We start from the raw sequence: 23,458 nt of genomic DNA on the forward strand, positions 1-23,458 counted from the left end.
TGAGAGTCACTGTTCTCGACGCTGCGCTACCAAGTAGCTTATCCGGAATTTAACATTAAATGACGTCACATAAACTTTCGATTGAAATATTTCAGAAACTAAAGCCGTAATTAAAAATCTAACGGCATTTTTCTTATATAATGTGAATACAAGCTTTCGATTGTGACCAGTTTGAATAAATTCGGTGCAGTCAATCCCGAGAAATGATAATCGCATGTCAGAATTGTGACATTTTTCATTTTCCTTCATAATAAGGTTCAGACTCATGAACGTATCTTCGCACGCACACATTCAAAGCGATTTTGTCCCTCAAGCTGCGTTCATACCGCGCATGATTATTCGCTTTAATGTGCAAAAATGTTTTAAGAAACAAAACCATTTATGTACATGTGTGTGCATACGTGTGATATGTGTATATGTGTGTGTATACGTGTGAGAGATTAATTTATCGCATAACAATTTTCAAAAACCTCTTGGGGGTAAAATCTAATCTATCTCGAAAACGAGGTAAGACTTCCGAATAGCCCCTACCTCCGAATTTGATGAAACTTCCAACATTTGAAGACTATAACAGAACACATTCACATCATAAAGGATTTTTTGCGGAAACGACTAGGAGCGGAGAAATTCGAAAAAGAAGACGGTAAAACTACCGTTTAGGATTCATTACCGACTACTTTGATTTTGACATATCTTATTAAGGTCATAACTGTGAGCAATTTTCCGAAGGTTTTAACCGTTGCTTGTTGTTTGTACTTGGCTAATAGTATTGATCTCATATCGGTTTTTAAATATTTTATTTTTATCACTCTTTTAGATTTATTGATTTTTTTTATGTATTTGGCGTATTTTTTTACCTTTATAAGGTTTTCTTCAGGGGATTTCAGATTGTTTAGAATTTCCACATATTTATGCTTTAATAGACCTATTTTTTAAAAAAGAGACATCTTGATGGATATTCTATTAAACATAGATATATTATAATTATATTATATAACACATTTCACATTAACTTTATATCGCACGGTAAATGAAATCAAAACCAAGTTTAAAAAATTACGACGGCAAATCTCGATACAGTCGATAACAATCGATGGAAATTAAATCAATTTTGCTTTCAACTATATCATCTTCATATATTATACATTCAAATAATTACACATATGTATCGACACATTTTAAACCCGATTATTGATCTTTCAGCCTTCGAACAGTCGAAGAATAATACCGGACTCTCACTTTCATGTCTCCGCAGCCTATGGATCGCACATACACTGCGAGGGCAAACATTTGGGACACGTTTATGCCCATAAGGCTCTTTACATATATAAAGAAACGCTTTTTTATACATACAAAATGAGAAACGCTGATTTATACATACAAAATATCAAAAGTATCTTAAACATAATTGCTCGTAATAATGACACTTATTAGAATCAATTACATTACTAATTTGCTCCGCAGTTTTTGTCTTCACTCCAATATTCGGATAGACAGAATTCGAAAACAGGAAGAAATTAATAAGATTTTGCTTAGAAAATATCTTTCATTCATCAATATAAGATCTTTTGGAAAAAATTATTAAATATGTTTTATACGATCATCAAATTCTTCAGAGCTTATCTTTCGAATTTAATAATATAAAGAGTGTTTTTACAAAAGAGTTGTTTCTTCCGTCCTCCATTTTTGCATTTTTCATCACGCGCGTTTAAAGCATCTTTATTCCATCATTATTTTTAGCAGACAGATTAGTTCTTTTTGTTTTCGCCGCAAAAGGAAGAAGCTGAAGTTTACAAATATCACGGCGAAGCAAAAGAAGATACGTATCGATTTCGTCAAATGTTATTCAAGTACATAACGTTCTATATTTTCCTAATTGATCTCTGCCATGCAGGCAATTTTTTTTTTTCATTGACATTTATTGCGTGTCGCTGATACCGCGGGAGATAAGGGTCGAAAATAGTTTCTCCTAGAGTCACACTAGCCTTCACAAAATCATGGATTTATTCTTGGAAGTCCAGTAGGTGGACCAAAGCAAAAAACTAAAAGTTTCTACTAGCGCCGAGAAAGGAAATAAATTTTAATATACCGATGAGTTTTGTTCCCCTTATGTAAGTACATCGTATCATACCTGATTCCATTTCACACAATATCCTAATCTACTCGTATTTCTTGGACTTCTAAATTCGTACGCAGAGTATATAATAAAAATAATAAAAAATATAATTCGTGAATAATGCCTTTCAAAATTATCCAATATGGATGAAATTCCAATTACGATTTTATATAGATTGCGTTCAAGCATACTATTCATTTAAATTTCTTCATAAAAATTATTACGTTACACAAGTTATATAAATAACATGTTTAGGCGAAAATTTATTAACTGGAATATCTCTACATATTTCATGATATAATCATCAAAACACAATCCATTTTTTATAGTTATAACGTTACAATATGCGGAGAGAATATAAATCATAGCTCGAATATATTTTTTATCTACGATTATATAGATTTTTGCAGTCCTGCTTTGATGAAATGTAACAACGATAATTATTTTACTGTATTATAATGTCATGCTATTCAAACGAATAATTAGTTTTACAATATATCTCTATGTTTCTTTTCATAGAACGTGGATATACGCTGAGAGAGAATCATCTACTCGTTTGTGTGAAACTTACATAAAAACAATTTAATGGCGCATGTGAAATAATATTTTATGTAGAATCTAAACATAACACATGACAAAAATATAAACAAATAGAGAAAGAAAGAAACAGCTGAAAATAAATTTTTTTTTCAGTTAAAAGAAAAAAAAGAATAAATATAAAATATGAGCAATATAAGACATGGAATTAAACTTAAATCAAACAGAACTAAAGAAGCACAATATTCCTTAATGAAAAATAAATTAAAATGTGAATTATTTCTATGATGCTTTAGAAAAGAGAAATTTATTAAATATTAATTTGTAATTAACGCCGTTTTTTAAACGAACATCCAAAAATTGAACTCGGATTGAAATCGGATAGTATGCAGCGATTCATGAATATACATATTAATCTATATATCAATATAGCAATCTAACAAAAAGCAGTGATTTTTATATGACATCAAGTGAATTAAATTTGATAATTTCTATATTGTTATAAATTATAGAAAAAAAATGCAAAAATATTCGCTATTTGCTGATGTAGTAGGCGCAAATTAATTTGTTTGCATTAGTGCGCGCGTACATGCGTACACGTGCCTGTGTAAATATTCACACGAATGCGCGCGAATGTATATATGTTACATTTCCTTAAATATATGTAAGAAGAAGTATAGAGAAATAGACATGTAGATGTATAAAAAAATTGTGCCATGTGTGTTATATATATATTATAAATTAAAGATTATAAATTTACAAAGATCATGAGTTTCAAACAATTAATAATATATATTTAAAATATTAATAATACATATTAAATTTATAACAACAATTTATCATTTATATATATATATGTATACATATGTATATATATATAAATATGTTAATAATATATATGTTAATAAGGATATAAAAACATTAATGCAAATATGAATTGCAGGATAAAATAAATCCTTGTAAATACATTTCATTATATATTATTAATGCACATAAGCATAAATAATAAGTCGATAACTATAAACATTATAAAAAGCTATTTATAAGAAAGATATATAGATGTATTCGCGTCATAATTGTTACTTTCATTATACGGGTATTAATGAAATTTTACAAAATTCTGAAAGTAATCCTGTTGACTTTTGATTTCGAGAAAGCGTATTTGTATCTTGCTTTGAATATGTAAAATATATTGCTGAATATTTTTGACATCTTCGTAATTTCTACACAATTGGCTTGTCTAAAACAGATTATATCGATACTAATTATTAGTGAATAGCAACTATCAATTATCAATAAATATTATATTAAATATTATCTCGCATATATATATGTATATATGTATATATATATATATATATATATATATATATATATACAGGGTGACCCATTTTAACTTAGGCAGCCAAATAACTCGAAAAATAAGCAAGATAGAGAAAAATGTTTTAGACAAAAGTTGTATGGTTTCAAGGGGGCCATAAGATGGTATCATTGGTTTGACCTTGAAGAGTCATTTGAAGGTCACGTGAAGGTCACTTCAATTTTTTTAAATGGAACATCCTATATATTTTTGTACATTCTTGTAGCTCATCTCGAGAGCTTTCCAAAACACTATAATTAAGTACATTTTCGTTAAGTACTTTTTGAGTTATGAGGCTTGAAATAATTTCTTAATTTTACATAAACCGTAAAATATCTTGTAAAATATTCATTTTTCGATTACCTTACCTTAATAGTTTTATGTACAAAATAATGAGAGGAATCAATTGGTGTAAAGAAAACACATAGTTGTTTCGAAGAAAAAATATGTAATTTGCAATTAACAATTCCATATTTTTTCTTAAAAACAACTATGTGTTTTCTTTACACCAATTGATTCCTCTCATTATTTTGTACATAAAAGTATTAAGGTAAGATAATCGAAAAATGAATATTTTACAAGATATTTTACGGTTTATGTAAAATTAAGAAATTATTTCAAGCATCATAACTCAAAAAGTACTTAACGGAATGGTACTTAATTATAGTGTTTTGGAAAGCTCTCGAAATAAGCTACAAGAATGTACAAAAATATATAGGGTATTCCATTTAAAAAAATTGAAGTGACCTTCACGTGACCTTCAAATGACTCTTCAAGGTCAAACCAATGATACCATCTTATGGCCCCCTCGAAACCATACAACTTTTGTCTAAAACATTTTTCTCTATCTTGCTTATTTTTCGAGTTATTTGGCTGCCTAAGTTAAAATGGGTCACCCTGTATATATATATATATATATATATATATATATATATATATATATATATATATATATATACATATATATTTATCTTGAATATTTTATTTATAATAATAATCTTAAATATAATTGGAATAAATAATAATAATTATAGATTATGAAAATTACATTCTCTTCTCAGAATCAAAATTTTAGTTACCGCGAAGAAAAAACGGGTTTATAAGTTTGTAAACATTTTAAATCAATATATGTCGATTTCTATGCAGGTTTCGCTTTGTAAAAAATTTGTCAGCTATTGAATAAGGTAATATGAATTTTAAGAAATTAGTAAAGCTCTAAATGTGAAATATAAATTTAAATTTTTCAAACTAGTAAGAGGAAGCGAAATGCGGATGATAGTGCCTCAGTTTCAGAGAAAATTAATTTTTCTTTCAAAATAAATCGTTGTATATGGAATACATTTCTTTCCTCGATGCGATACTAAATAACGAAATAAATCTGAACTTAAGATTTTTATTAAAATAAATAATCCCTAATCCCTATAAAAAAGCGTAGATGAAAAAATATCGAGACGAAGTTGCTGAAACGAAAATGAAATCATACTCCTATTATACTACGTTCTATTACATTATGTGCATAGTGTTGCACCATATTTTATTTAACAATCCTTATGTCTCCAAAGAATGTTTATAAGTAATATTTTGTAAGTAACTTTTGACAAATAAAAATTTACAGAATTTAGAATTAGCGATTTTAAATATAAAATTAGAAATTTATAAGAGCTATGGGTATCACAGAGAAAATATCATTATATTATAATATTATAATTGTTATATCTAGCAGGCCATTTTTTGTATTAATTGTTGTGTTAACCTATCATTATCACAGTTTTAGTTTAACAAATGACTCATGTAATATTAGAGTATGCTAATCACATTACCTAATAACTCTCTCAATCATATTGAAAAAATATTTAAATTTATTTAACTAAGAGCTATTTAACATCTCAAAGCTATAAATTCTCTTTTTAAAATTTATACAAATCCATTTTTATTAAGATAATTAAAATTTCCAAGCAAAGAAATTCTCTTTCTCTTTTGCTTTTGCTTGCTCCCATGTTCTTTCTTACTCTCTTATTCACTAAAAATTATAATACACTACTAAAAAAAATAGAGAACACTTTTTGTACCCTAAAAATTGAGCTATTTTTAAACCGCTGAAATTCGTCGAAAAATTATCGTAGACAAAAGAATAGTAAATGTATTTTGAAGCTTGAAGCTTCAACTTTAACGTACAGTTGGTGATTTTTAAAAATTTTTTCATCTTTCTTATCCTGCGCTTTAAAAAAGAACACATTGTTTAGTTCCTTAAAATTATATATTTTTAATACATCGAAACTTGATAAAAAAATTTTTCTCGAGAAATTCAACTAAAATTTCATAAAGTACAACATTTTGCCTGAAACGCTTTTTACCAAAACGCTTTTTTTTTTATTTTCCTACGATTTTTTTGACCGAGTAATACAATGTTAAAAATAAACCAGTATTTTTTAGATATTATGAAAAAATTTTTCGAGAAAAATTTTTTTATCGAACTGCAGAGTGTCAAAAATACGTAATTTTAGTAAACAAAACAATGTCTTTTTTTAATGCATAGAACAAGGAAAAATTAAAAAAGTTAACAATAGCGCGTTAAAGATGAAATTTCAAGCTTCATAATGCTTTCTTTATTTTTTGTCTACGACCATTTTTCGCCGAGTATCAACATCGTATATAAAAATTGCTGGTTTATTTTCAGAATCATATTTGTTATTTATTATTTATATATTACTCGGTCAAAAAAAGTCAAAGGAAAATTTTTAAAAAAGCTTTTCGCAGGGAAAATTTTGTAATTTATAGAACTTGAGGTGAATTTCTCCAGAAAAATTATTTTTTTAATGTTATATCATCTTATGTGGCGACACCCGTGGTGACATCTAATAGATTCTCAGTTAAAGATTTTTTTCTTTTGTCGATACTCCCCGGTATGCGCATCTCTTTATCTTCGTTTACTCGTCATTACACAGTAATCACGTGAGTGTCGGGTCGTTTCATTTTCCAATAAAGTATCGTAACAGAGTTTATTAGCAAAAAGTATTTTACTTTATCCCTGACACAATCGTCCCAGCTCCACGCCCCCTTTTATATCAAGAGTTAAGTTGCGTGTTAAAAATACATAATTTTAAGGAACTAAACAGTGTGTTCTTTTTTAAAACGCAGAATAAGGAAAATAAGAAAAATTTGAAATACCATCAACTGCGCATTAAAGTTGAAACTTCAAGCTTCAAAGCTTTCAAGCTTGCTTTTCTGATTTTTTATCTACGATGATTTTTCGACGAGTTTCTGCGGTTTGAAAATAGCCCAATTTTTAGGGTACAAAAAGTATTCTCTATTTTTTTTTTTTTGAAAAGTGTATTTTGGAAACAGTATATTTTTGGAAATTAGAAATAAAAATATGGTTATTTTATAAAATTACATAACATTAATTTTTGCTTGTCGTTTTGAGATACTGTGACTAAATTAATATATTCTGTATGAAAAAAAAATATTAACGATTAAAAACGAAATATATATTAATATAATGATATTCATCAAATGTACCTTTACTTTCACATCTTTCCCGTCCATATGTGATAACCATTTTATCTTCTTATATTCATTTAATTCAACTTGCGTTATATTAATAAAATTATCAGTTAGGAAGTCGTTTATCTAAAACAAATTATTTTGATGATATTGCACAACAATATTTAATGATAAATTGATGTCGCATTATTTATTATATATAAATATATATATATATATTATATATATATATATATATATATATATATATATATATGTATATACAGGGTGACCCATTTTAACTTAGGCAGCCAAATAACTCGAAAAATAAGCAAGATAGAGAAAAATGTTTTAGACAAAAGTTGTATGGTTTCGAGGGGGCCATAAGATGGTATCATTGGTTTGACCTTGAAGAGTCATTTGAAGGTCACGTGAAGGTCACTTCAATTTTTTTAAATGGAACATCCTATATATTTTTGTACATTCTTGTAGCACATCTCGAGTGCTTTCCAAAACACTATAATTAAGTACATTTTCGTTAAGTACTTTTTGAGTTATGAGGCTTGAAATAATTTCTTAATTTTACATAAACCGTAAAATATCTTGTAAAATATTCATTTTTCGATTACCTTACCTTAATAGTTTTATGTACAAAATAATGAGAGGAATCAATTGGTGTAAAGAAAACACATAGTTGTTTCGAAGAAAAAATATGTAATTTGCAATTAACAATTCCATATTTTTTCTTAAAAACAACTATGTGTTTTCTTTACACCAATTGATTCCTCTCATTATTTTGTACATAAAAGTATTAAGGTAAGATAATCGAAAAATGAATATTTTACAAGATATTTTACGGTTTATGTAAAATTAAGAAATTATTTCAAGCATCATAATTCAAAAAGTACTTAACGGAAAGGTACTTAATTATAGTGTTTTGGAAAGCTCTCGAAATAAGCTACCAGAATGTACAAAAATATATAGGGTATTCCATTTAAAAAAATTGAAGTGACCTTCACGTGACCTTCAAATGACTCTTCAAGGTCAAACCAATGATACCATCTTATGGCCCCCTCGAAACCATACAACTTTTGTCTAAAACATTTTTCTCTATCTTGCTTATTTTTCGAGTTATTTGGCTGCCTATGTTAAAATGGGTCACCCTGTATAAGCACATGCTATTTTTACCTCTTTGAGTTGAATCGTAGAATACACATGATTAATAATTACAGCAAATGTTGCATGCTGGCTGACTTGTCTATAACAGTAAAACAATAAATGTATTTATACACACATAAATTGTTGAATGATAGATATATACATATTTATAGTGAAAATTGTATTACTTAGGTTTTATATTCGCAAGTTTTTCTAATATGAAGTCGAGTACTACAGGATTCCTTGCATGCTTTGCGATAGTAAAAAGAAAATAATTAATATAATCTTGATCGGAAAAATCTTTTAAAAACATAATCGATGTTGTACTATCATTTTTTATAAGATTTAAATAGTCTTTGATAAATTGTGAATCCTCAGGGCAAGACAGATATTTTAAAGGTTTAGTTTTAAATTTTTCTTTTCCCAGACGATATACTCCCCACCAAGGAGAATCTTCATTGCTAAGAGAATAGTACAATGCTTTTAAACCTTGACAGTATGTCCATTCTTTCCACCATGGCAAAAGCCTACGAGATTTAACAAACAACAAATTCTAATATAAAAGTTATGCACATATTAAATTTACATTTTGATCAAATAATTTAAGAAATTATAATTTCATAATATAATCTAATAAATTTAAATTTTGAGCAAATAATGTAATAAACATTGCACATGTATCTACAAAACAATTAAATTAAAATAACCGAGAATATATAAGAAAAATTACGTGTTCTTTTCGGGATCTGCGAGATGTCGATCTAAATTATGCTGGGCTGCTCTTATGCATCTGCGACCATCAAGATTACATGCCCATTTCGCAGCCTCCATTCTTAAACTCTTTGTAAGCTCGTGTTCATTAGAAACTTCATCGTATTCAAGTTTATCAAGCAAATTGTATAGTAAGTTTAGCATTTTCTCCTAAATATATAAATATATATATATATTTATATGTATTTATATTGTTACTTGATATAAATTTTATATTTTTCGATTCTTGCATTATATTTTACTATATAGAAAGATATCTTGCGCAATTGTATTTTACATATTAAGAAAGTTTATACACGGTGAGTCATTTTAATCTATAATCCCAATTATCTCGTTGGCAAAGCATGACAGAGAAAAAATTTTCCCACAAAAGTTGTTTGTTTCTTTGGGGGCCATAAGATGGCACTATTGGTTTGACCTTGAAGTCATTTGAAGGTCACGTGAAGGTCACCTTCAATTTCTTAAATGGAACCTACATTTTCTCATTACATATTCTTGTAGCTTATCTCGAGAGCTTTCCAAAACACTATAATTAAGTACCTTTTCGTTAAGTACTTTTTGAGTTATGAGGCTTGAAATAATTTCTTAATTTTACATAAACCGTAAAATATCTTGTAAAATATTCATTTTTCGATTATCTTTCCTTAATACTTTTACGTACAAAATAATGAGAGGAATCAACTGGTGTAAAGAAAACATATAGTTGTTTTGAAGAAAAAATATGTAATTTGCAATTAACAATTCCATATTTTTTCTTAAAAACAACTATGTGTTTTCTTTACACCAATTGATTCCTCTCATTATTTTCTACATAAAAGTATTAAGGTATGATAATCGAAAAATGAATATTTTACAAGATATTTTAAGGTTTATGTAAAATTAAGAAATTATTTCAAGCCTCATAACTCAAAAAGTATTTAACAAAAAGGTACTTAATTATAGTGTTTCGGAAAGCTCTCGAGATAAGCTACAAGAATATACAATGACAAATAGTAGGTTGCATTTAAGAAATTGAAGGTGACCTTCAAATAAGTCTTCAAGGTCAAACCAATGATACTATCTTATGCCCCCAAAGAAACAAACAACTTTTGTGGGAAAATTTTTTCTCTGTCATGCTTTGCCAACGAGATAATTGGGATTATAGATTAAAATGACTCACCGTGTATATTAAGAACATTCTGTCTTTGTAAACAACTCTGAATTCTTTTTATAAAGATATCTATTATATAGCTATACTTATATATACGTATTTATACGCAAATTTGAATTTTTCTTGCGTGCACATTCACACATGCTTAACACATGTTCATATCACAAAATAAACATACAGAAGTGCATACATGCATATATTGTAGACATGTAGACATAAATGTAGACATTATATATATAACATAATTTAATAACTTATTAACTATTTGAGTATTAAACACATAGATAATTAATATATATGTTTCCTACCAACTTTCTATCTCAAAATTAATGATATTTAAATCGTCATTATAAATATCATGCTGTGATTAAAAATGATAACAGTTTTCAAATTTTTCTCCCTTTTCCTCTCCAATTTCTTATAATATTAGTACATACACTACTCGAATATTAATTTACAAATATACTTATCTTTCATCCAAAATATGTATATTTAAAATACCTAATGAAATTTTTTCTAGCTACATGTATTTTATTGTATGTATCTTTTTGAAAAGCACTTAATAATTATTGTTATAAATGCACACAATATTAATATGTGCAGTAAGTAATATGTTTTTAGTATGTTTAAGACATCACTATTGACATTGTTTATAATATGTGTTATTACCTTGATATTAAAATATATTGGTTCCTGAAATAGAAAGATATTGGACAGATATTCTAAAACTTTGAACATAGGATACCATGCCACGTAGTCTGTTTCTCGTGATAGATATTTCGTAATATTCCAGAATGCAGTGGAATTAAGTTGGTTTGTTATCATTAAGTGGAAAGCGTCATCGATAATTTGGGCACGATTCAAAACATGCATTGTCCTATAATCTTTAGAATTTAGATAACTTGAAATTTTTCGCCAGTTCTCGATATCATAATTGACTCGATAATATTCTGTAAAATAAATGAATTGTATATATATATATACAGGGTTATCCAGAACAAACGTTTGTCTTTAAAAAAATAAATTGTCGAGTCTATTCTAAGACGATTTTTCCTTTACCAAAATTGTCTACGAGGCTTAGTTTTTAAATTATTAAATAAAATATTTTGCGAATTACAGAACGAGTACAAGAGGTAGACAGGGACGGCGCAACTCACCGTCGGATACAGGCGATCATGTGGGGCGCTCGACGCGATCAGCTGATTGCTGCACACGATGAGTGTAACAATCAGTGTGTGTGTGTGTGTGTGTGTGTGTATTTATGCACGCGTATCCACACATGTACCGTACTCTCTCTCTTTCTCTCTCTCTCTCTCTCCCTCTTTCTCTCTCACTCTCTCACTCACTCACTCACTCACTTACTTATTCTTACCTTAATAATGAGATTCTTCATACTGCTGATAAATAGCAGTGCCCAGTGTGTTGCACGATAGTAATCGTCGTCGACGAGACGTCGTTTCTTCTCGTAATGCTACACGTTTATGTTTGGCAGCGCTAGAGGCGCTAGTACTAATCTGACCTGCTTGTCGTCGGTCGTCGTGTCGCGCGCTTTGCATCGAGTATCGCGTTCTGTTAACGCGTTTCTTTAATCGAGTGTGTAATTAATAATTAAATGCGTTAACCGTTTATTAAATTCGTACCGTAACCGTTGGTAAATTCCTCCTTTTATCAATCGTGAGTGATTAAGTCTGCGAATAAATTTGTAAAAGTGTCGAAAGTGATGAAAGAAAAAACTTCGCTTATTTGACGATGTGTCAGACTGCGTGTTGAAGAAACGACGTCTCGTCGACGACGATTATTATCGTGCAACACACTGGGCACTGCTATTTATCAGCAATATGAAGAATCTCATTATTAAGGTAAGAATAAGTGAGTGAGTGAGTGAGTGAGAGAGTGAGAGAGGAAGAGGGAGAGAGAGAGAGAGAGAGAAAGAGAGAGAGTACGGTGCATGTGTGGATACGCGTGCATAAATACACACACACACACACACACACACACTGATTGTTACACTCATCGTGTGCAGCAATCAGCTGATCGCATCGAGCGCCCCACATGATCGCCTGTATCGGACGGTGAGTTGCGCCGTCCCTGTCTACCTCTTGTACTCGTTCCGTAATTCGCAAACTATTTTATTTAATAATTTAAAAACTAAGCCTCATAGACAATTTTGGTAAAGGGAAAATCGTCTTAGAATAGACTCGACAATTTATTTTTTTAAAGACAAACGTTTGTTCTGGATCACCCTGTATATTATATATATATATATATATATATATATATATATATATATATACAGGGTGTTGAAAAGAAAGGGTCACATATTTTGATAGCAGGTAGTATTGATCAAAACAAGAAGAAAAGGTCTAATTAACATGGGTCCTAAGACTAATATCTTCAAAGATACAAACTATTTTGTTATTTGAGCTCTTTGTCATTTTCTTATTAGTCGTGTCATTTTTAGAATGTAATGAACAAAGGAGTAGGGGAGAGTGGGGTATTCAACACCCGTCGATGACATCCAAACACTGCAGGATCGCATTTTCAATGCGTGTCGGAAAATTTCTGACCAGCCAGGTGTATTTGAAAGAGTGCGTGATTCTCTAAGACGTAGGGCTGATAGATGCGTGAGAGTGAATGGCAATCACATAGAGCACCTCCTCTAATGCTGAGTCAGCATTAAAATTTTTTGTTTTTTGTAAAAAAAGAGTTTTTATTTTGTTATCATACATTCAGTTTCTTTACTTCAGTTTTTTTATGGAAGATAAATGATTACATTTCATATTAAAATAAAAATTGTTTCTTTATCTCTCTTTGTTTATTTTTTATTTTTTAAGGCACCTAGAGAAAAGATATCCCCATTGTACCCCACTCTCCCCTACTCCTTTGTTCATTACATTCTAAAGATGACACGACTAATAACAAAATGACAAAGAGCTCAAATAACAAAATAGCTTGTATCTTTGAAGATATTAGTCTTAGGACCCATGTTAATTAGACCTTTTCTTCTTGTTTTGATCAATATTACCTGCTATCAAAATATGTGACCCTTTTTTTTCAACACCCTGTATATATATATATATATATATATATATATATACATATATATATATATATATATATATATATATATATATATATAATTCTTTCAAAGGGTTCAGTACAAGCATCTTTTTATACTTTTGTACTTATACTTTTGTACATTAACAGAGATCAAAAATGTATCATAAAGTGAACATAAATGGAAATTCAAATTATATGTTATATTAGGTATAAAATCATTTTGCATGAAAATTGAATATTTCTAATAATTGTACGTATGTATGTATGTATATGTAATGTATGTATGTATATATAATGTATAATAAATGTACTGTATATAATACATAATAAAATGAATAATATTTTTAATAATGTAAATCTTTCTCTTCAATGTGTATGTATGATAAACACTATAAAATGTAATAAATTTATTGCAAACTTACCAGTTTGTTTTAAATTATATGTCATAAAGGTACTCCACTTCTTAGATATGTAATCATACGTCATATTTAAATTTGTATCGTAAAACGTTAATTTTATCCCTCCGATAGTATAATTATAATCTCGTACTATTTTCACTACAGGACAATATTTTTGTTTTGTTAAAGAATTAATTAGCTGACTTATACGAAGTAAATTGTCTTCAGACATTTGAATGGACGACAGGTTCTTCATAATTTCATCAAAATAGTTAAAAGTTGGCTTGCTAAAGTTATAAAATTTATGCAAAATTTATTGATGTGTTAACGAAAGGTATTATAAGCAAATATATATATATATATATATATATATATATATATATATATATATTTATATATATGTATATTTATATATATATAATTATTACAATATAAAATTGTTAATATATATTTGATGCTACAGTTTAAATTATAATTTAAGAGGAATGGCCAAACTTAATTACTTTTAAAAGATAAGTGTATATGTAATTTGAAAATATATCTTGAATATTTAATGACATTGAAGGTAAAAAGAATTGTAAATGGTAATAATAAAGATAATAAAGTATGGAAGAAACGATATAAGTTTAAATAAAAATAAAATTAATTTAATTTAAATAAAAATAGTAATTATAGTAGTATAGTGTATTACTTACTTGTCCTTTACATATATACGGATACTCTGCCAAAATATCTCTTCAGTAATCATGAGTTGTAACGTACGCAATACACTGGATACTATAATTATATAATTTACATCAGAATATGAATAAGATATTAGTTATAGTAAATAATAATTCATAATTATGGTAAAAGTGCATAAAACGTTACACATCACCGATTTTATCATCATTTGAATATGTTATAGAGGAAGATGTCCTGAGTAATTCCGCGCAAAAAAGTAAATGAGAGGCGACATTGGTTTAGAAGATATAACAAGTTAAAGTTTGACAACTTTAATACTTTTCTTAAGCAAACTGATATTAAACACATTAATTTGCAATTGAAAATTACATATTTTTTCTTAAAAACAATTATGTTTTTTCTTTACACCAATTTATTCGTCTCATTATTCAGTACATAAAAGTATTAAAGTAAGATAATCGAGAAATGAATATTTTACTAGATATTTTATAGCTTATGTAAAATTAAGATATAACTTGAAAAGTACTCAATGAAAAAATACTTTATTATAGCGTCTTGAAAAGTTTTCGAGGTAATCTACAAGAATATGTAATAAAAAAATAGAGATTTTCATGTTAAAAAGTACTAATGACCTTGACCTGAGTTTGACAAGGTCAAGTCCATATTTTCATCATGTGTACCCCTTCAAGCTATGCAACTTTCGTTCGAAAAATTTTTCAATAAAATCATCGGTTCGCGAGATAATCGACTGTATCACTTAAAAAGAAACATTCTGTATATAATATATTTTATATATAATTTTATATACTACAGCTTCATTATATATGTATATATGTGTGCATGTGTATAATGAAGAGATTATATATAAAATTAAAATTTTTATCAGTTATTCTATTTGTTTTTTAAGCATTTATTTTCAAAAATTTACTCATAATCAATTTTTATTTATATTATCATACCTTTAATGTAACGGTAATGTTCAAAAGAAATGTTGAATGATGTATTATAAAGTGATGTATTATATTCAGTATCGAAATGAAGAGATTCTTGTTGAATTTGTACCACAAACAAGTCCATCATCCGGGTACTTGGGAAAGCCTATAGAAAATAGTTTAAATGTATTTACTTAATTAATATTAGATTTAACACACAATAGAAAAATGCATTAGAGCTGTTACTTTCTACGTGTATGTAAAAAAAATCTGTTATACTCAAATACTCTTAAAATATAGAATAAATAATTTAAAAATATAATATATTAATAACAAAAATGATTACTCGACATATAACTTTAAAATTAATATTTTTAGAATTATTAAAATATATTATATAGCAAAATTATCTTATTACACAATTTCTATATGTATACATATATTATGTAGAATTTAAATGAAATTTTTTCTTTCTTTTTATATAATAATTTAAAGTCGGACAAATGTAACATAGTGACTTTGACACACAAACACACACAAAATAAAAGAAACATAAAAATGTAAAAATATTTTAAATTGTATTATCTATGTATATTGGAGATTTACTTGAAAATTAGCATTTTTTAAAAACTCACTTTTCTTTGTAAATATAGAAACTTCGCCAAATATTCTGATTTATAAAATAAATTACACGCTATAATGGTAAATATTTAACTTTACACAGCCCCAAATGACTTGACCTTGACATATATTGTCAAGCTCACTGCACTGACAAGTAAAGATACCCAACTGTCACTCGCGGATTCTAATGAAACTTTGTACACTTGTAAAACTATGCAAAATAATAGACACGTATTTTTTTTTATCTGCGGAGAAGCGATTTTAAGGGCAGAAACAGCCCCTTGTATACAGGGTGGTATACCTTGGCGACGCCATCCAAGATCAAACTCATGGCGCCAGTAAATAGATCTTTTTACACCCTACAACTTTTGTCTGAAACAATTTTTTATAAAACTTAAATTTTTTGCGATACGAAGTCTACGTATATCCACCTTATATATACAAGGGGTTGTTTCTGCCCTTAAAATCGCTTCTCCGCAGATAAAAATACGTGTCTATTATTTTGCATAGTTTTACAAGTGTACAAAGTTTCATTAGAATCCGTGAGTGACAGTTGGGTACCTTTACTTGTAAGTAACATGCAAAAGGTTTTAGGCGTTGCTCATTGTTTATTAAAAAGTTTTTCAATATGTTTATTCCTTTATAACTTTCAATATGGAAGATCTATTATTGTACATAGTGTCCAAAAATTCTGTGAACCTTATAAAACTTCTTTTGTTTATAACTTTTTAATAAACAACGAGCGACGCCTAAAATTTTTTGGATATTATTCAGGGCAGTAACCTTGACAATATATGTCAAGGTCGAGTCATTTGGGGATGGCTGTGTAAAGGTAAATATTTACCATATATATATATATATATATGTTTAACGCAAATCTTGCTCATTTGCAAACAATATGATATATATATATATATATATATATATATATATACACATCATATTGTTATGTATATACATATATATATATATATATATATGTGCGTGCGTGCGTGCGTGCGTGCGTGCGTGCGTGCGTGCGTGCGTGCGTGCGTGCGTGCGTGCGTGTGTGTGTGTGTGTGTGTGTATATCCATCATATTGTTTGCTAGTGAACAAGTTTTGCGCTACAGAATGCTTAAAATAACCTGATTGGTGACATATAATCCAAGAAATGCGACAATAGCCTCATTTAACAAAGAGGATAACGGCCAAAGTGGATTTTCATAATAAAAACATTCTTGTATTATTTTATGAGCCATGAAGCGGGCAATTTTGATTTTAGTCGCAAAACAATCTACATTGTCATTGTAGATAATATCTGCTTCTCTGAAAAAAAAAAAATGTTTTATATAATGTTTATTTCTGTTGTATAATAACACATAAAAAATATTGTATTTTCAAATTTATAATTAAATGATTCTATTAAATTAACATATTAATTATATATTTTTATTAATGTTTTATTTCTAAATGCTCATTACGAAGTAATGCAATATATTGGAAGCGAGTACCGCACTATATATATATATATATATATATATATATATATATATATATATATATATATATATATAACTTTTTTAAATTTTGATCGATAAAAGTGAAAACCTTAATATAATACTTATACCTATTCTTATACCTTAATATAATTATTTAATTTACAATTTTATATTTTAATTTGTAATTTTCAATTTTAAGATTATAAAATATATATATTTTAATATTATTCTTCATATAAGTTGATGTACATTGAAGATATAGGTTGTCCAGAAAGTTATTATGGTTTTTAACGTTCAAATTCAAGTACGCATATTTTAGCAAGTGAATTTTATTAATTGAAAAGAGAACTATTGAAATTTAAATATTTTTGCCTACGAGAAACAATTTATTTATTCCTGTAGCATAAAATTTAGATTTCTAGAAGCGACAAACTCTTCGAAGGCGTCTTTGACAGTAGCTTTATTGTTAAAGATTTTCCCCTGCAAGAAATTGTCGAAATGTTTAAAGAAGTGATAGTCAGTTGGTGAGAAGACCGGCGAATATGATGGGTGAGACAGAGTTTCATGGAGCTTCATAGCTCAATTGATTAATGCAGCGTCGGTTGTGCGGCGTTTAGTCGAGCATTGTCGTGTAGAACAATTGGAACGTTTCTGTTGATCAACACCGAACGCAAACGTATCAGTTCCTGATGCATTTTGCCAATTTCTTGACAGTACCTCTCTGCCGTGATAATTCCATCCAAATTTAAAAAGCTGTAGTGGATTATCTCGGCTGACTACCAAATAGTCACTATAATCTTCTTTTAATACAATTTTGGTTTAGGAGGGTGTTTTGGCGATCCATCATGGTCTAACCATTGTGCAAAACGTCGACGATTATCGTACAAGATCCATTTTTCATCGCAAGTTATGCGATCAAGAAACGGATTATTTTGTTTGCGCAAAATCAATGCAGAACATACGTCAAAGTGACGATTCTTTTGATTTTCGCTCAATTGATGAGGCATCCATTTGTCGAGCATTTTTGTTTTTCCAATTAGTTCCAGGTAATCAGAAACAGCTGACTTGTTTACGCCAAGTTTTAGTTCTCGAATCGACATGCGTGACTCTGTTTCAATGAACACCTTCAAGTGGTCGTCGTCAATAATCGCAGTCGTCCAGAACTTTTCAACTTCAAGGCTCTCATCTCCACTGAAATTTGAGAAAACCCCCATTGCATTGCGTTCATTAGCGGTTCCTAGACCAAATGCATCGTTAATATTGCGAGCCTTCAGCTGCTTTACGACTCATTTTGAATTCATATAAAAAAATCGCTAGAATTTGCTATTTTTTCATTCTTAATTTCATAGTTTAAATAAAACGCAAACCAATATCAAAATACAGTTATTTTTATAACATAGATACAAAAGAAAAACAACGTAAAAAAGGCGCCAAATTTTAAATAATAAAAATCGCAATAACTTTCTGGACAAATAATAAACTGGACTAATAATAAACGATTAGATATGTTTCTCGTCTCATTGCTTCATACAATTTTACTTATTTTTTAAAACATATTCAAGTAATATTTTAAAAATAGAGAAAAGATATGTAAATAATTTTAGTTACCAAGAATTGTGGTATCCTTTTTTTCATCTTCGAAATATATTAATTTTTTATAATTATATAGTTACCTGTAAAGAATAAGGCCCAGATTTATGATGCTTTCGTTTTGAAAATCCGGAAGTGCAACATGATTTATTTGCCAAGTTTCATTCAAACGTTTCCATTTATCGAACAAGTACGATGTTATATTTTCAGCAAATTCGTGTGCAAATTCGCAGTGCATTCTACACCACATATTAACTCTGACACTTTCATTTGTACCAGGCATAAGAGATAAATTAATTCGGTTAGTCAGAAATAAAAGATAAATAGGCTTTACATGCGTATTAAAATGTGTCTTCGTCATGTGTTTATCATTCGTTTCTATTTCTTGTATCGGTACATTTGATAAAACTGTATAGTTTTGATAATGTTCTACAATAATATCATAGATGGGCTTATAGGGCATAGTGGTTCTTAAAGATTCGGGAAAATACGGAACCATGTGTTGGATCCCAATATCAACATACGTTGCCAACCTATCACATTTAGAAATATGAATTAACAATAATAAAAGACACCGCAAAAACTTTATGCAAAAGTAGTTTCAATGAAATTGTATAAAAGTTGCATATATTTTAGTTGTGCGAGATTTATAAAATGCTTATTTTAGAATATACTGGTACAAAGTAAATATTTAATAATTAATATTTAGTATGAAAATTTAATAAAATTAAAATAAATTTCAATATAAAACAATATTAGAATAATAACTTTTTTAAATTGATTTTAATTGATGTATTATCAACGATTCCGTACATAATTTTATACAAGTTAAAAAAACTGTTTATTTCAGTGATAGTTTATTAAATGAAACACATATGTATATATGTCTTAGTTATTAGCGAAATTAGTATTGTTTCAAAATAGTATGGGTGTGTGTAGATGCACGTTAAAATACATAAAACAGCATAAGTATAGCTTGTATATTTAATTTTATATATTATATGCAGAGTGTTTTTATGAAAGTTGTGAGTGTTCATGATCTGATTAAATTTTGATAATGACTTTTATGAATTATAAGGATAAAAAGAATTCGTATAAACATATATCTGGAAATGTTTTCCTTCTGAATTATAAGTTTTTTCAATATTAGAAACGAATTTCCTAATGTTTGGTATTGTCAAAATAAACAGTGTAAAACTTAAGTATTTGTTCAAAATTTCAAATTTCAAATAAGCAAGTTTTGTAAAAATATAAATCCTTCAAAATTATACTTATATTTAAAAACAATTCGAAACACTACCGAAATACTTTTTAAATAGTTATAACATGCTGCACCAGAGCTTGTTCATAAACATTACTATATATTTAACATTTTAACAGTTATACTTACCACTGTCGCTCATCTCTTTTATAAAAGTTCTTTAGGCCTGTATCTTCAGTTATATTATAAACTAATTTTATGATGTAATATCCCATCAATAGATCTTTAGCGAATATATATTTGATAATGTTTTTCTCAATATCATACATAGATTTTACCGATGGATAAATGATCGGTTTTTCATTACCATTTGTAGGATTATATTGTGGATAATAAAGCACGGTTATATTATATTTTACGTGTAAATACAATAATATGCTTGATATTGGATGTATAATCTTTATACGTATACTGCAGTTGCTGACAAGAATATTTTTTTCGATATGTGTAACGATGATATCATATTGTTGCGGTAATATACTATTCGAGTGCCTGTTTAACTCTTCTTCAGATATTTTAATTATCTGATCGTCGGTTAAAAAAGCCGCCGCGACGATGATTGTTAAACTGCTACTTAACAATAGTTTAAGAAACATGATACTACTTTTATCTTAGATATCTGTAAAACTATATTTTTGTTAGAAAGTACAAACAGACAAATTAAACACAGCACTGTCTCTACCATGATTTAGTGGAAAAGAAGGAATTAAGACAAATATATAAAAATAAACTTAATTTTGAATGACTTACTCTGTATAATGAGATATACCACAAATGCCATGCAAGTGTATGTTTCGTTACAATAATTAGCTGCAATAAATTAATGTTTTATCCACTATCATTGAAACATGAAAAATATATATGCGCACTTATGATTTCTTATTATTTCGAGAAACTTCCAAAGACTAACAACACTTGGCGATATTACAATAAATGTGTATGTCATATGTAAACACACAACTTCTGAGGTCGTTAACAGACGTTTCGATCGAGAAACGATATGTAATAGCAAAGCACGGTGCCGTTTTTCCCACTCCAAATTCGTGCTATCGATCGAGCGCCGTAAGATGACAGAACCGTCTATTTCGCGTTGGTCTAAAGCAAAAGAGGCTACCGTTACGTAGAATGCAAAAATATCTGTAAATATATGTATTTGAATTCTTTTATACTATTTAAAAGTAGTTTATTTCTTTACCAAAAATTTGAGAATTTTTATAATTTACAATATACATTCAAATGAAATTTTATATACTACATTATTACGAGAGTGTATCGGTAAGTTCCCATACAGCACCGAAAGATTGCAAAAACGTTGCATAGACCTAACATTGAAACATTGTAATATTGCACAGAAGTTGCGAAATGTTTCTGCAACATTATTGCAAGCTTGCAGCAACGTTGAAATGTCCGCCCTCAGAAATATTACATTGTAAGATTATAGTAATGTTACGGTGCAACGTATTTGTAATATTAAAACGCGTTTTGCTACAAATGCAGACTGTTTTAAATTTAATAAATAAACCTTGAAAATATAAAGAAATGTTTAAGAAAGATAGGAAGAAAACATTTACCGCCTTTGAAAAAACACATCTATTAATGTTTTTTATCAAATGTGTCTTATTAAATATTTATCTCAGTAATATACATACAATTATTTTACATACACTCGATACTAGAATATTTTAATACGTGCAATAAATGAATTATTTCCCATTTACCCATTCAATGAAAAAAGATCTGTTTAATATTCTGAATCCCAACGAGGGATACAGATTATTAAGCAAATTATTTGTTTAAATAATCTAGATCCCTTAGGATTCAGAATATTAAATAAATCAAGTTAGTTTATCAGAAATTTAACTGACACAAGACAAGAAGTATAATTACTACATTAGTCCTTTGTAGTCCTTATATCCACTTTAGATGAAAATTCGAATACGAGTTAGTTAAGTTTAGTGTCGCCACATAGCGGCAAGTAAAGAAACACATGTTATACATTTTCGCTATGTTAAAATGTTGCTGCAACATTGCCAACGTAATATTATGAAATAATGTCTCTGCAATATTTCTGCAGCATTACACTGCTATGTGCAATGTTGATGCAAGCTTCTGTGCTGTATCGGTTATTTTTGAGCAAGTTAATGAAAAAATGTAACTTATTAACGATAGAATATAATATTACAGTGTTGTATATAAGAGAATATAATGAATAACTATTATTTTTTAGGTTCTTGTTTACTCTTTCAAATTTATATGGATATATGAATAAAACAACAGGAAATCCCTCAAATCGATTAAGTCAATAATCGTGTCATTCTTATAACGAAGCATATTTTTAAATTAAAATTGAGAAAGATTTTTTTATACTGTGGAATAAAAGTATTATAGAGATAGCGTGCTCCAAGAATTATGCCATATAATTTATTATTAAATTAAAAACATTAGTAGTACATTAATAAAACACATTCGTAAAGAATACTTTTTATAGGATTTAAAATATTAATAACATATGTTAATATAACGCACTAATTTGTTAATATTTATATACAAATATATTTAAATATTAATTATATGTACAGTATTATATAATATTAATTACACATATAATATTTTATTACATACAACATTCGTAATTATTTTACATTATATTAAAATTATAATCTATACTGTAATATTATCCACTATTAAATCACATATATATTACACATTAATATACATATATTAATTTATGTGTATTAGCAAGTAATAATTAATGCAATACTAATAAACATATATTGATATACATTATTAATACAATAAAAAACTTAAAAGATGTTAAAATAAGTAAATAAATATTTAAATGTAATTTTATAGTTATT

The 23,458-nt window shown here is 28.0% G+C and overlaps 1 protein-coding gene across 1 annotated transcript; it reads right to left on the reverse strand.

Moving 5' to 3' along the window:
• Positions 1–3,615: 3,615 nt before the first annotated feature.
• On the reverse strand, positions 3,616–21,678 carry LOC145971269 (aminopeptidase N-like). Its single transcript, XM_083098764.1, has 13 exons — positions 21,351–21,678; positions 20,730–21,219; positions 19,423–19,872; positions 17,396–17,576; positions 15,677–15,815; positions 14,729–14,810; positions 14,058–14,320; positions 11,245–11,525; positions 9,385–9,575; positions 8,843–9,181; positions 8,685–8,754; positions 7,533–7,643; positions 3,616–3,893 (listed from the first exon to the last, which is right to left on the reverse strand). Exons 2-13 carry the CDS (start codon positions 21,194–21,196, stop codon positions 3,753–3,755), a joined length of 2,715 nt encoding a protein of 904 aa, XP_082954890.1. The 5' UTR covers positions 21,197–21,219; positions 21,351–21,678; the 3' UTR covers positions 3,616–3,752.
• Positions 21,679–23,458: the final 1,780 nt, after the last annotated feature.

The sequence above is a fragment of the Camponotus vicinus genome, unplaced genomic scaffold (assembly GCF_025532165.1).
Source record: "Camponotus vicinus isolate PSW18456_S1 unplaced genomic scaffold, iyCamVici1.0 SCAF_4, whole genome shotgun sequence".
NCBI classification, from domain to species: domain Eukaryota; kingdom Metazoa; phylum Arthropoda; class Insecta; order Hymenoptera; family Formicidae; genus Camponotus; species Camponotus vicinus.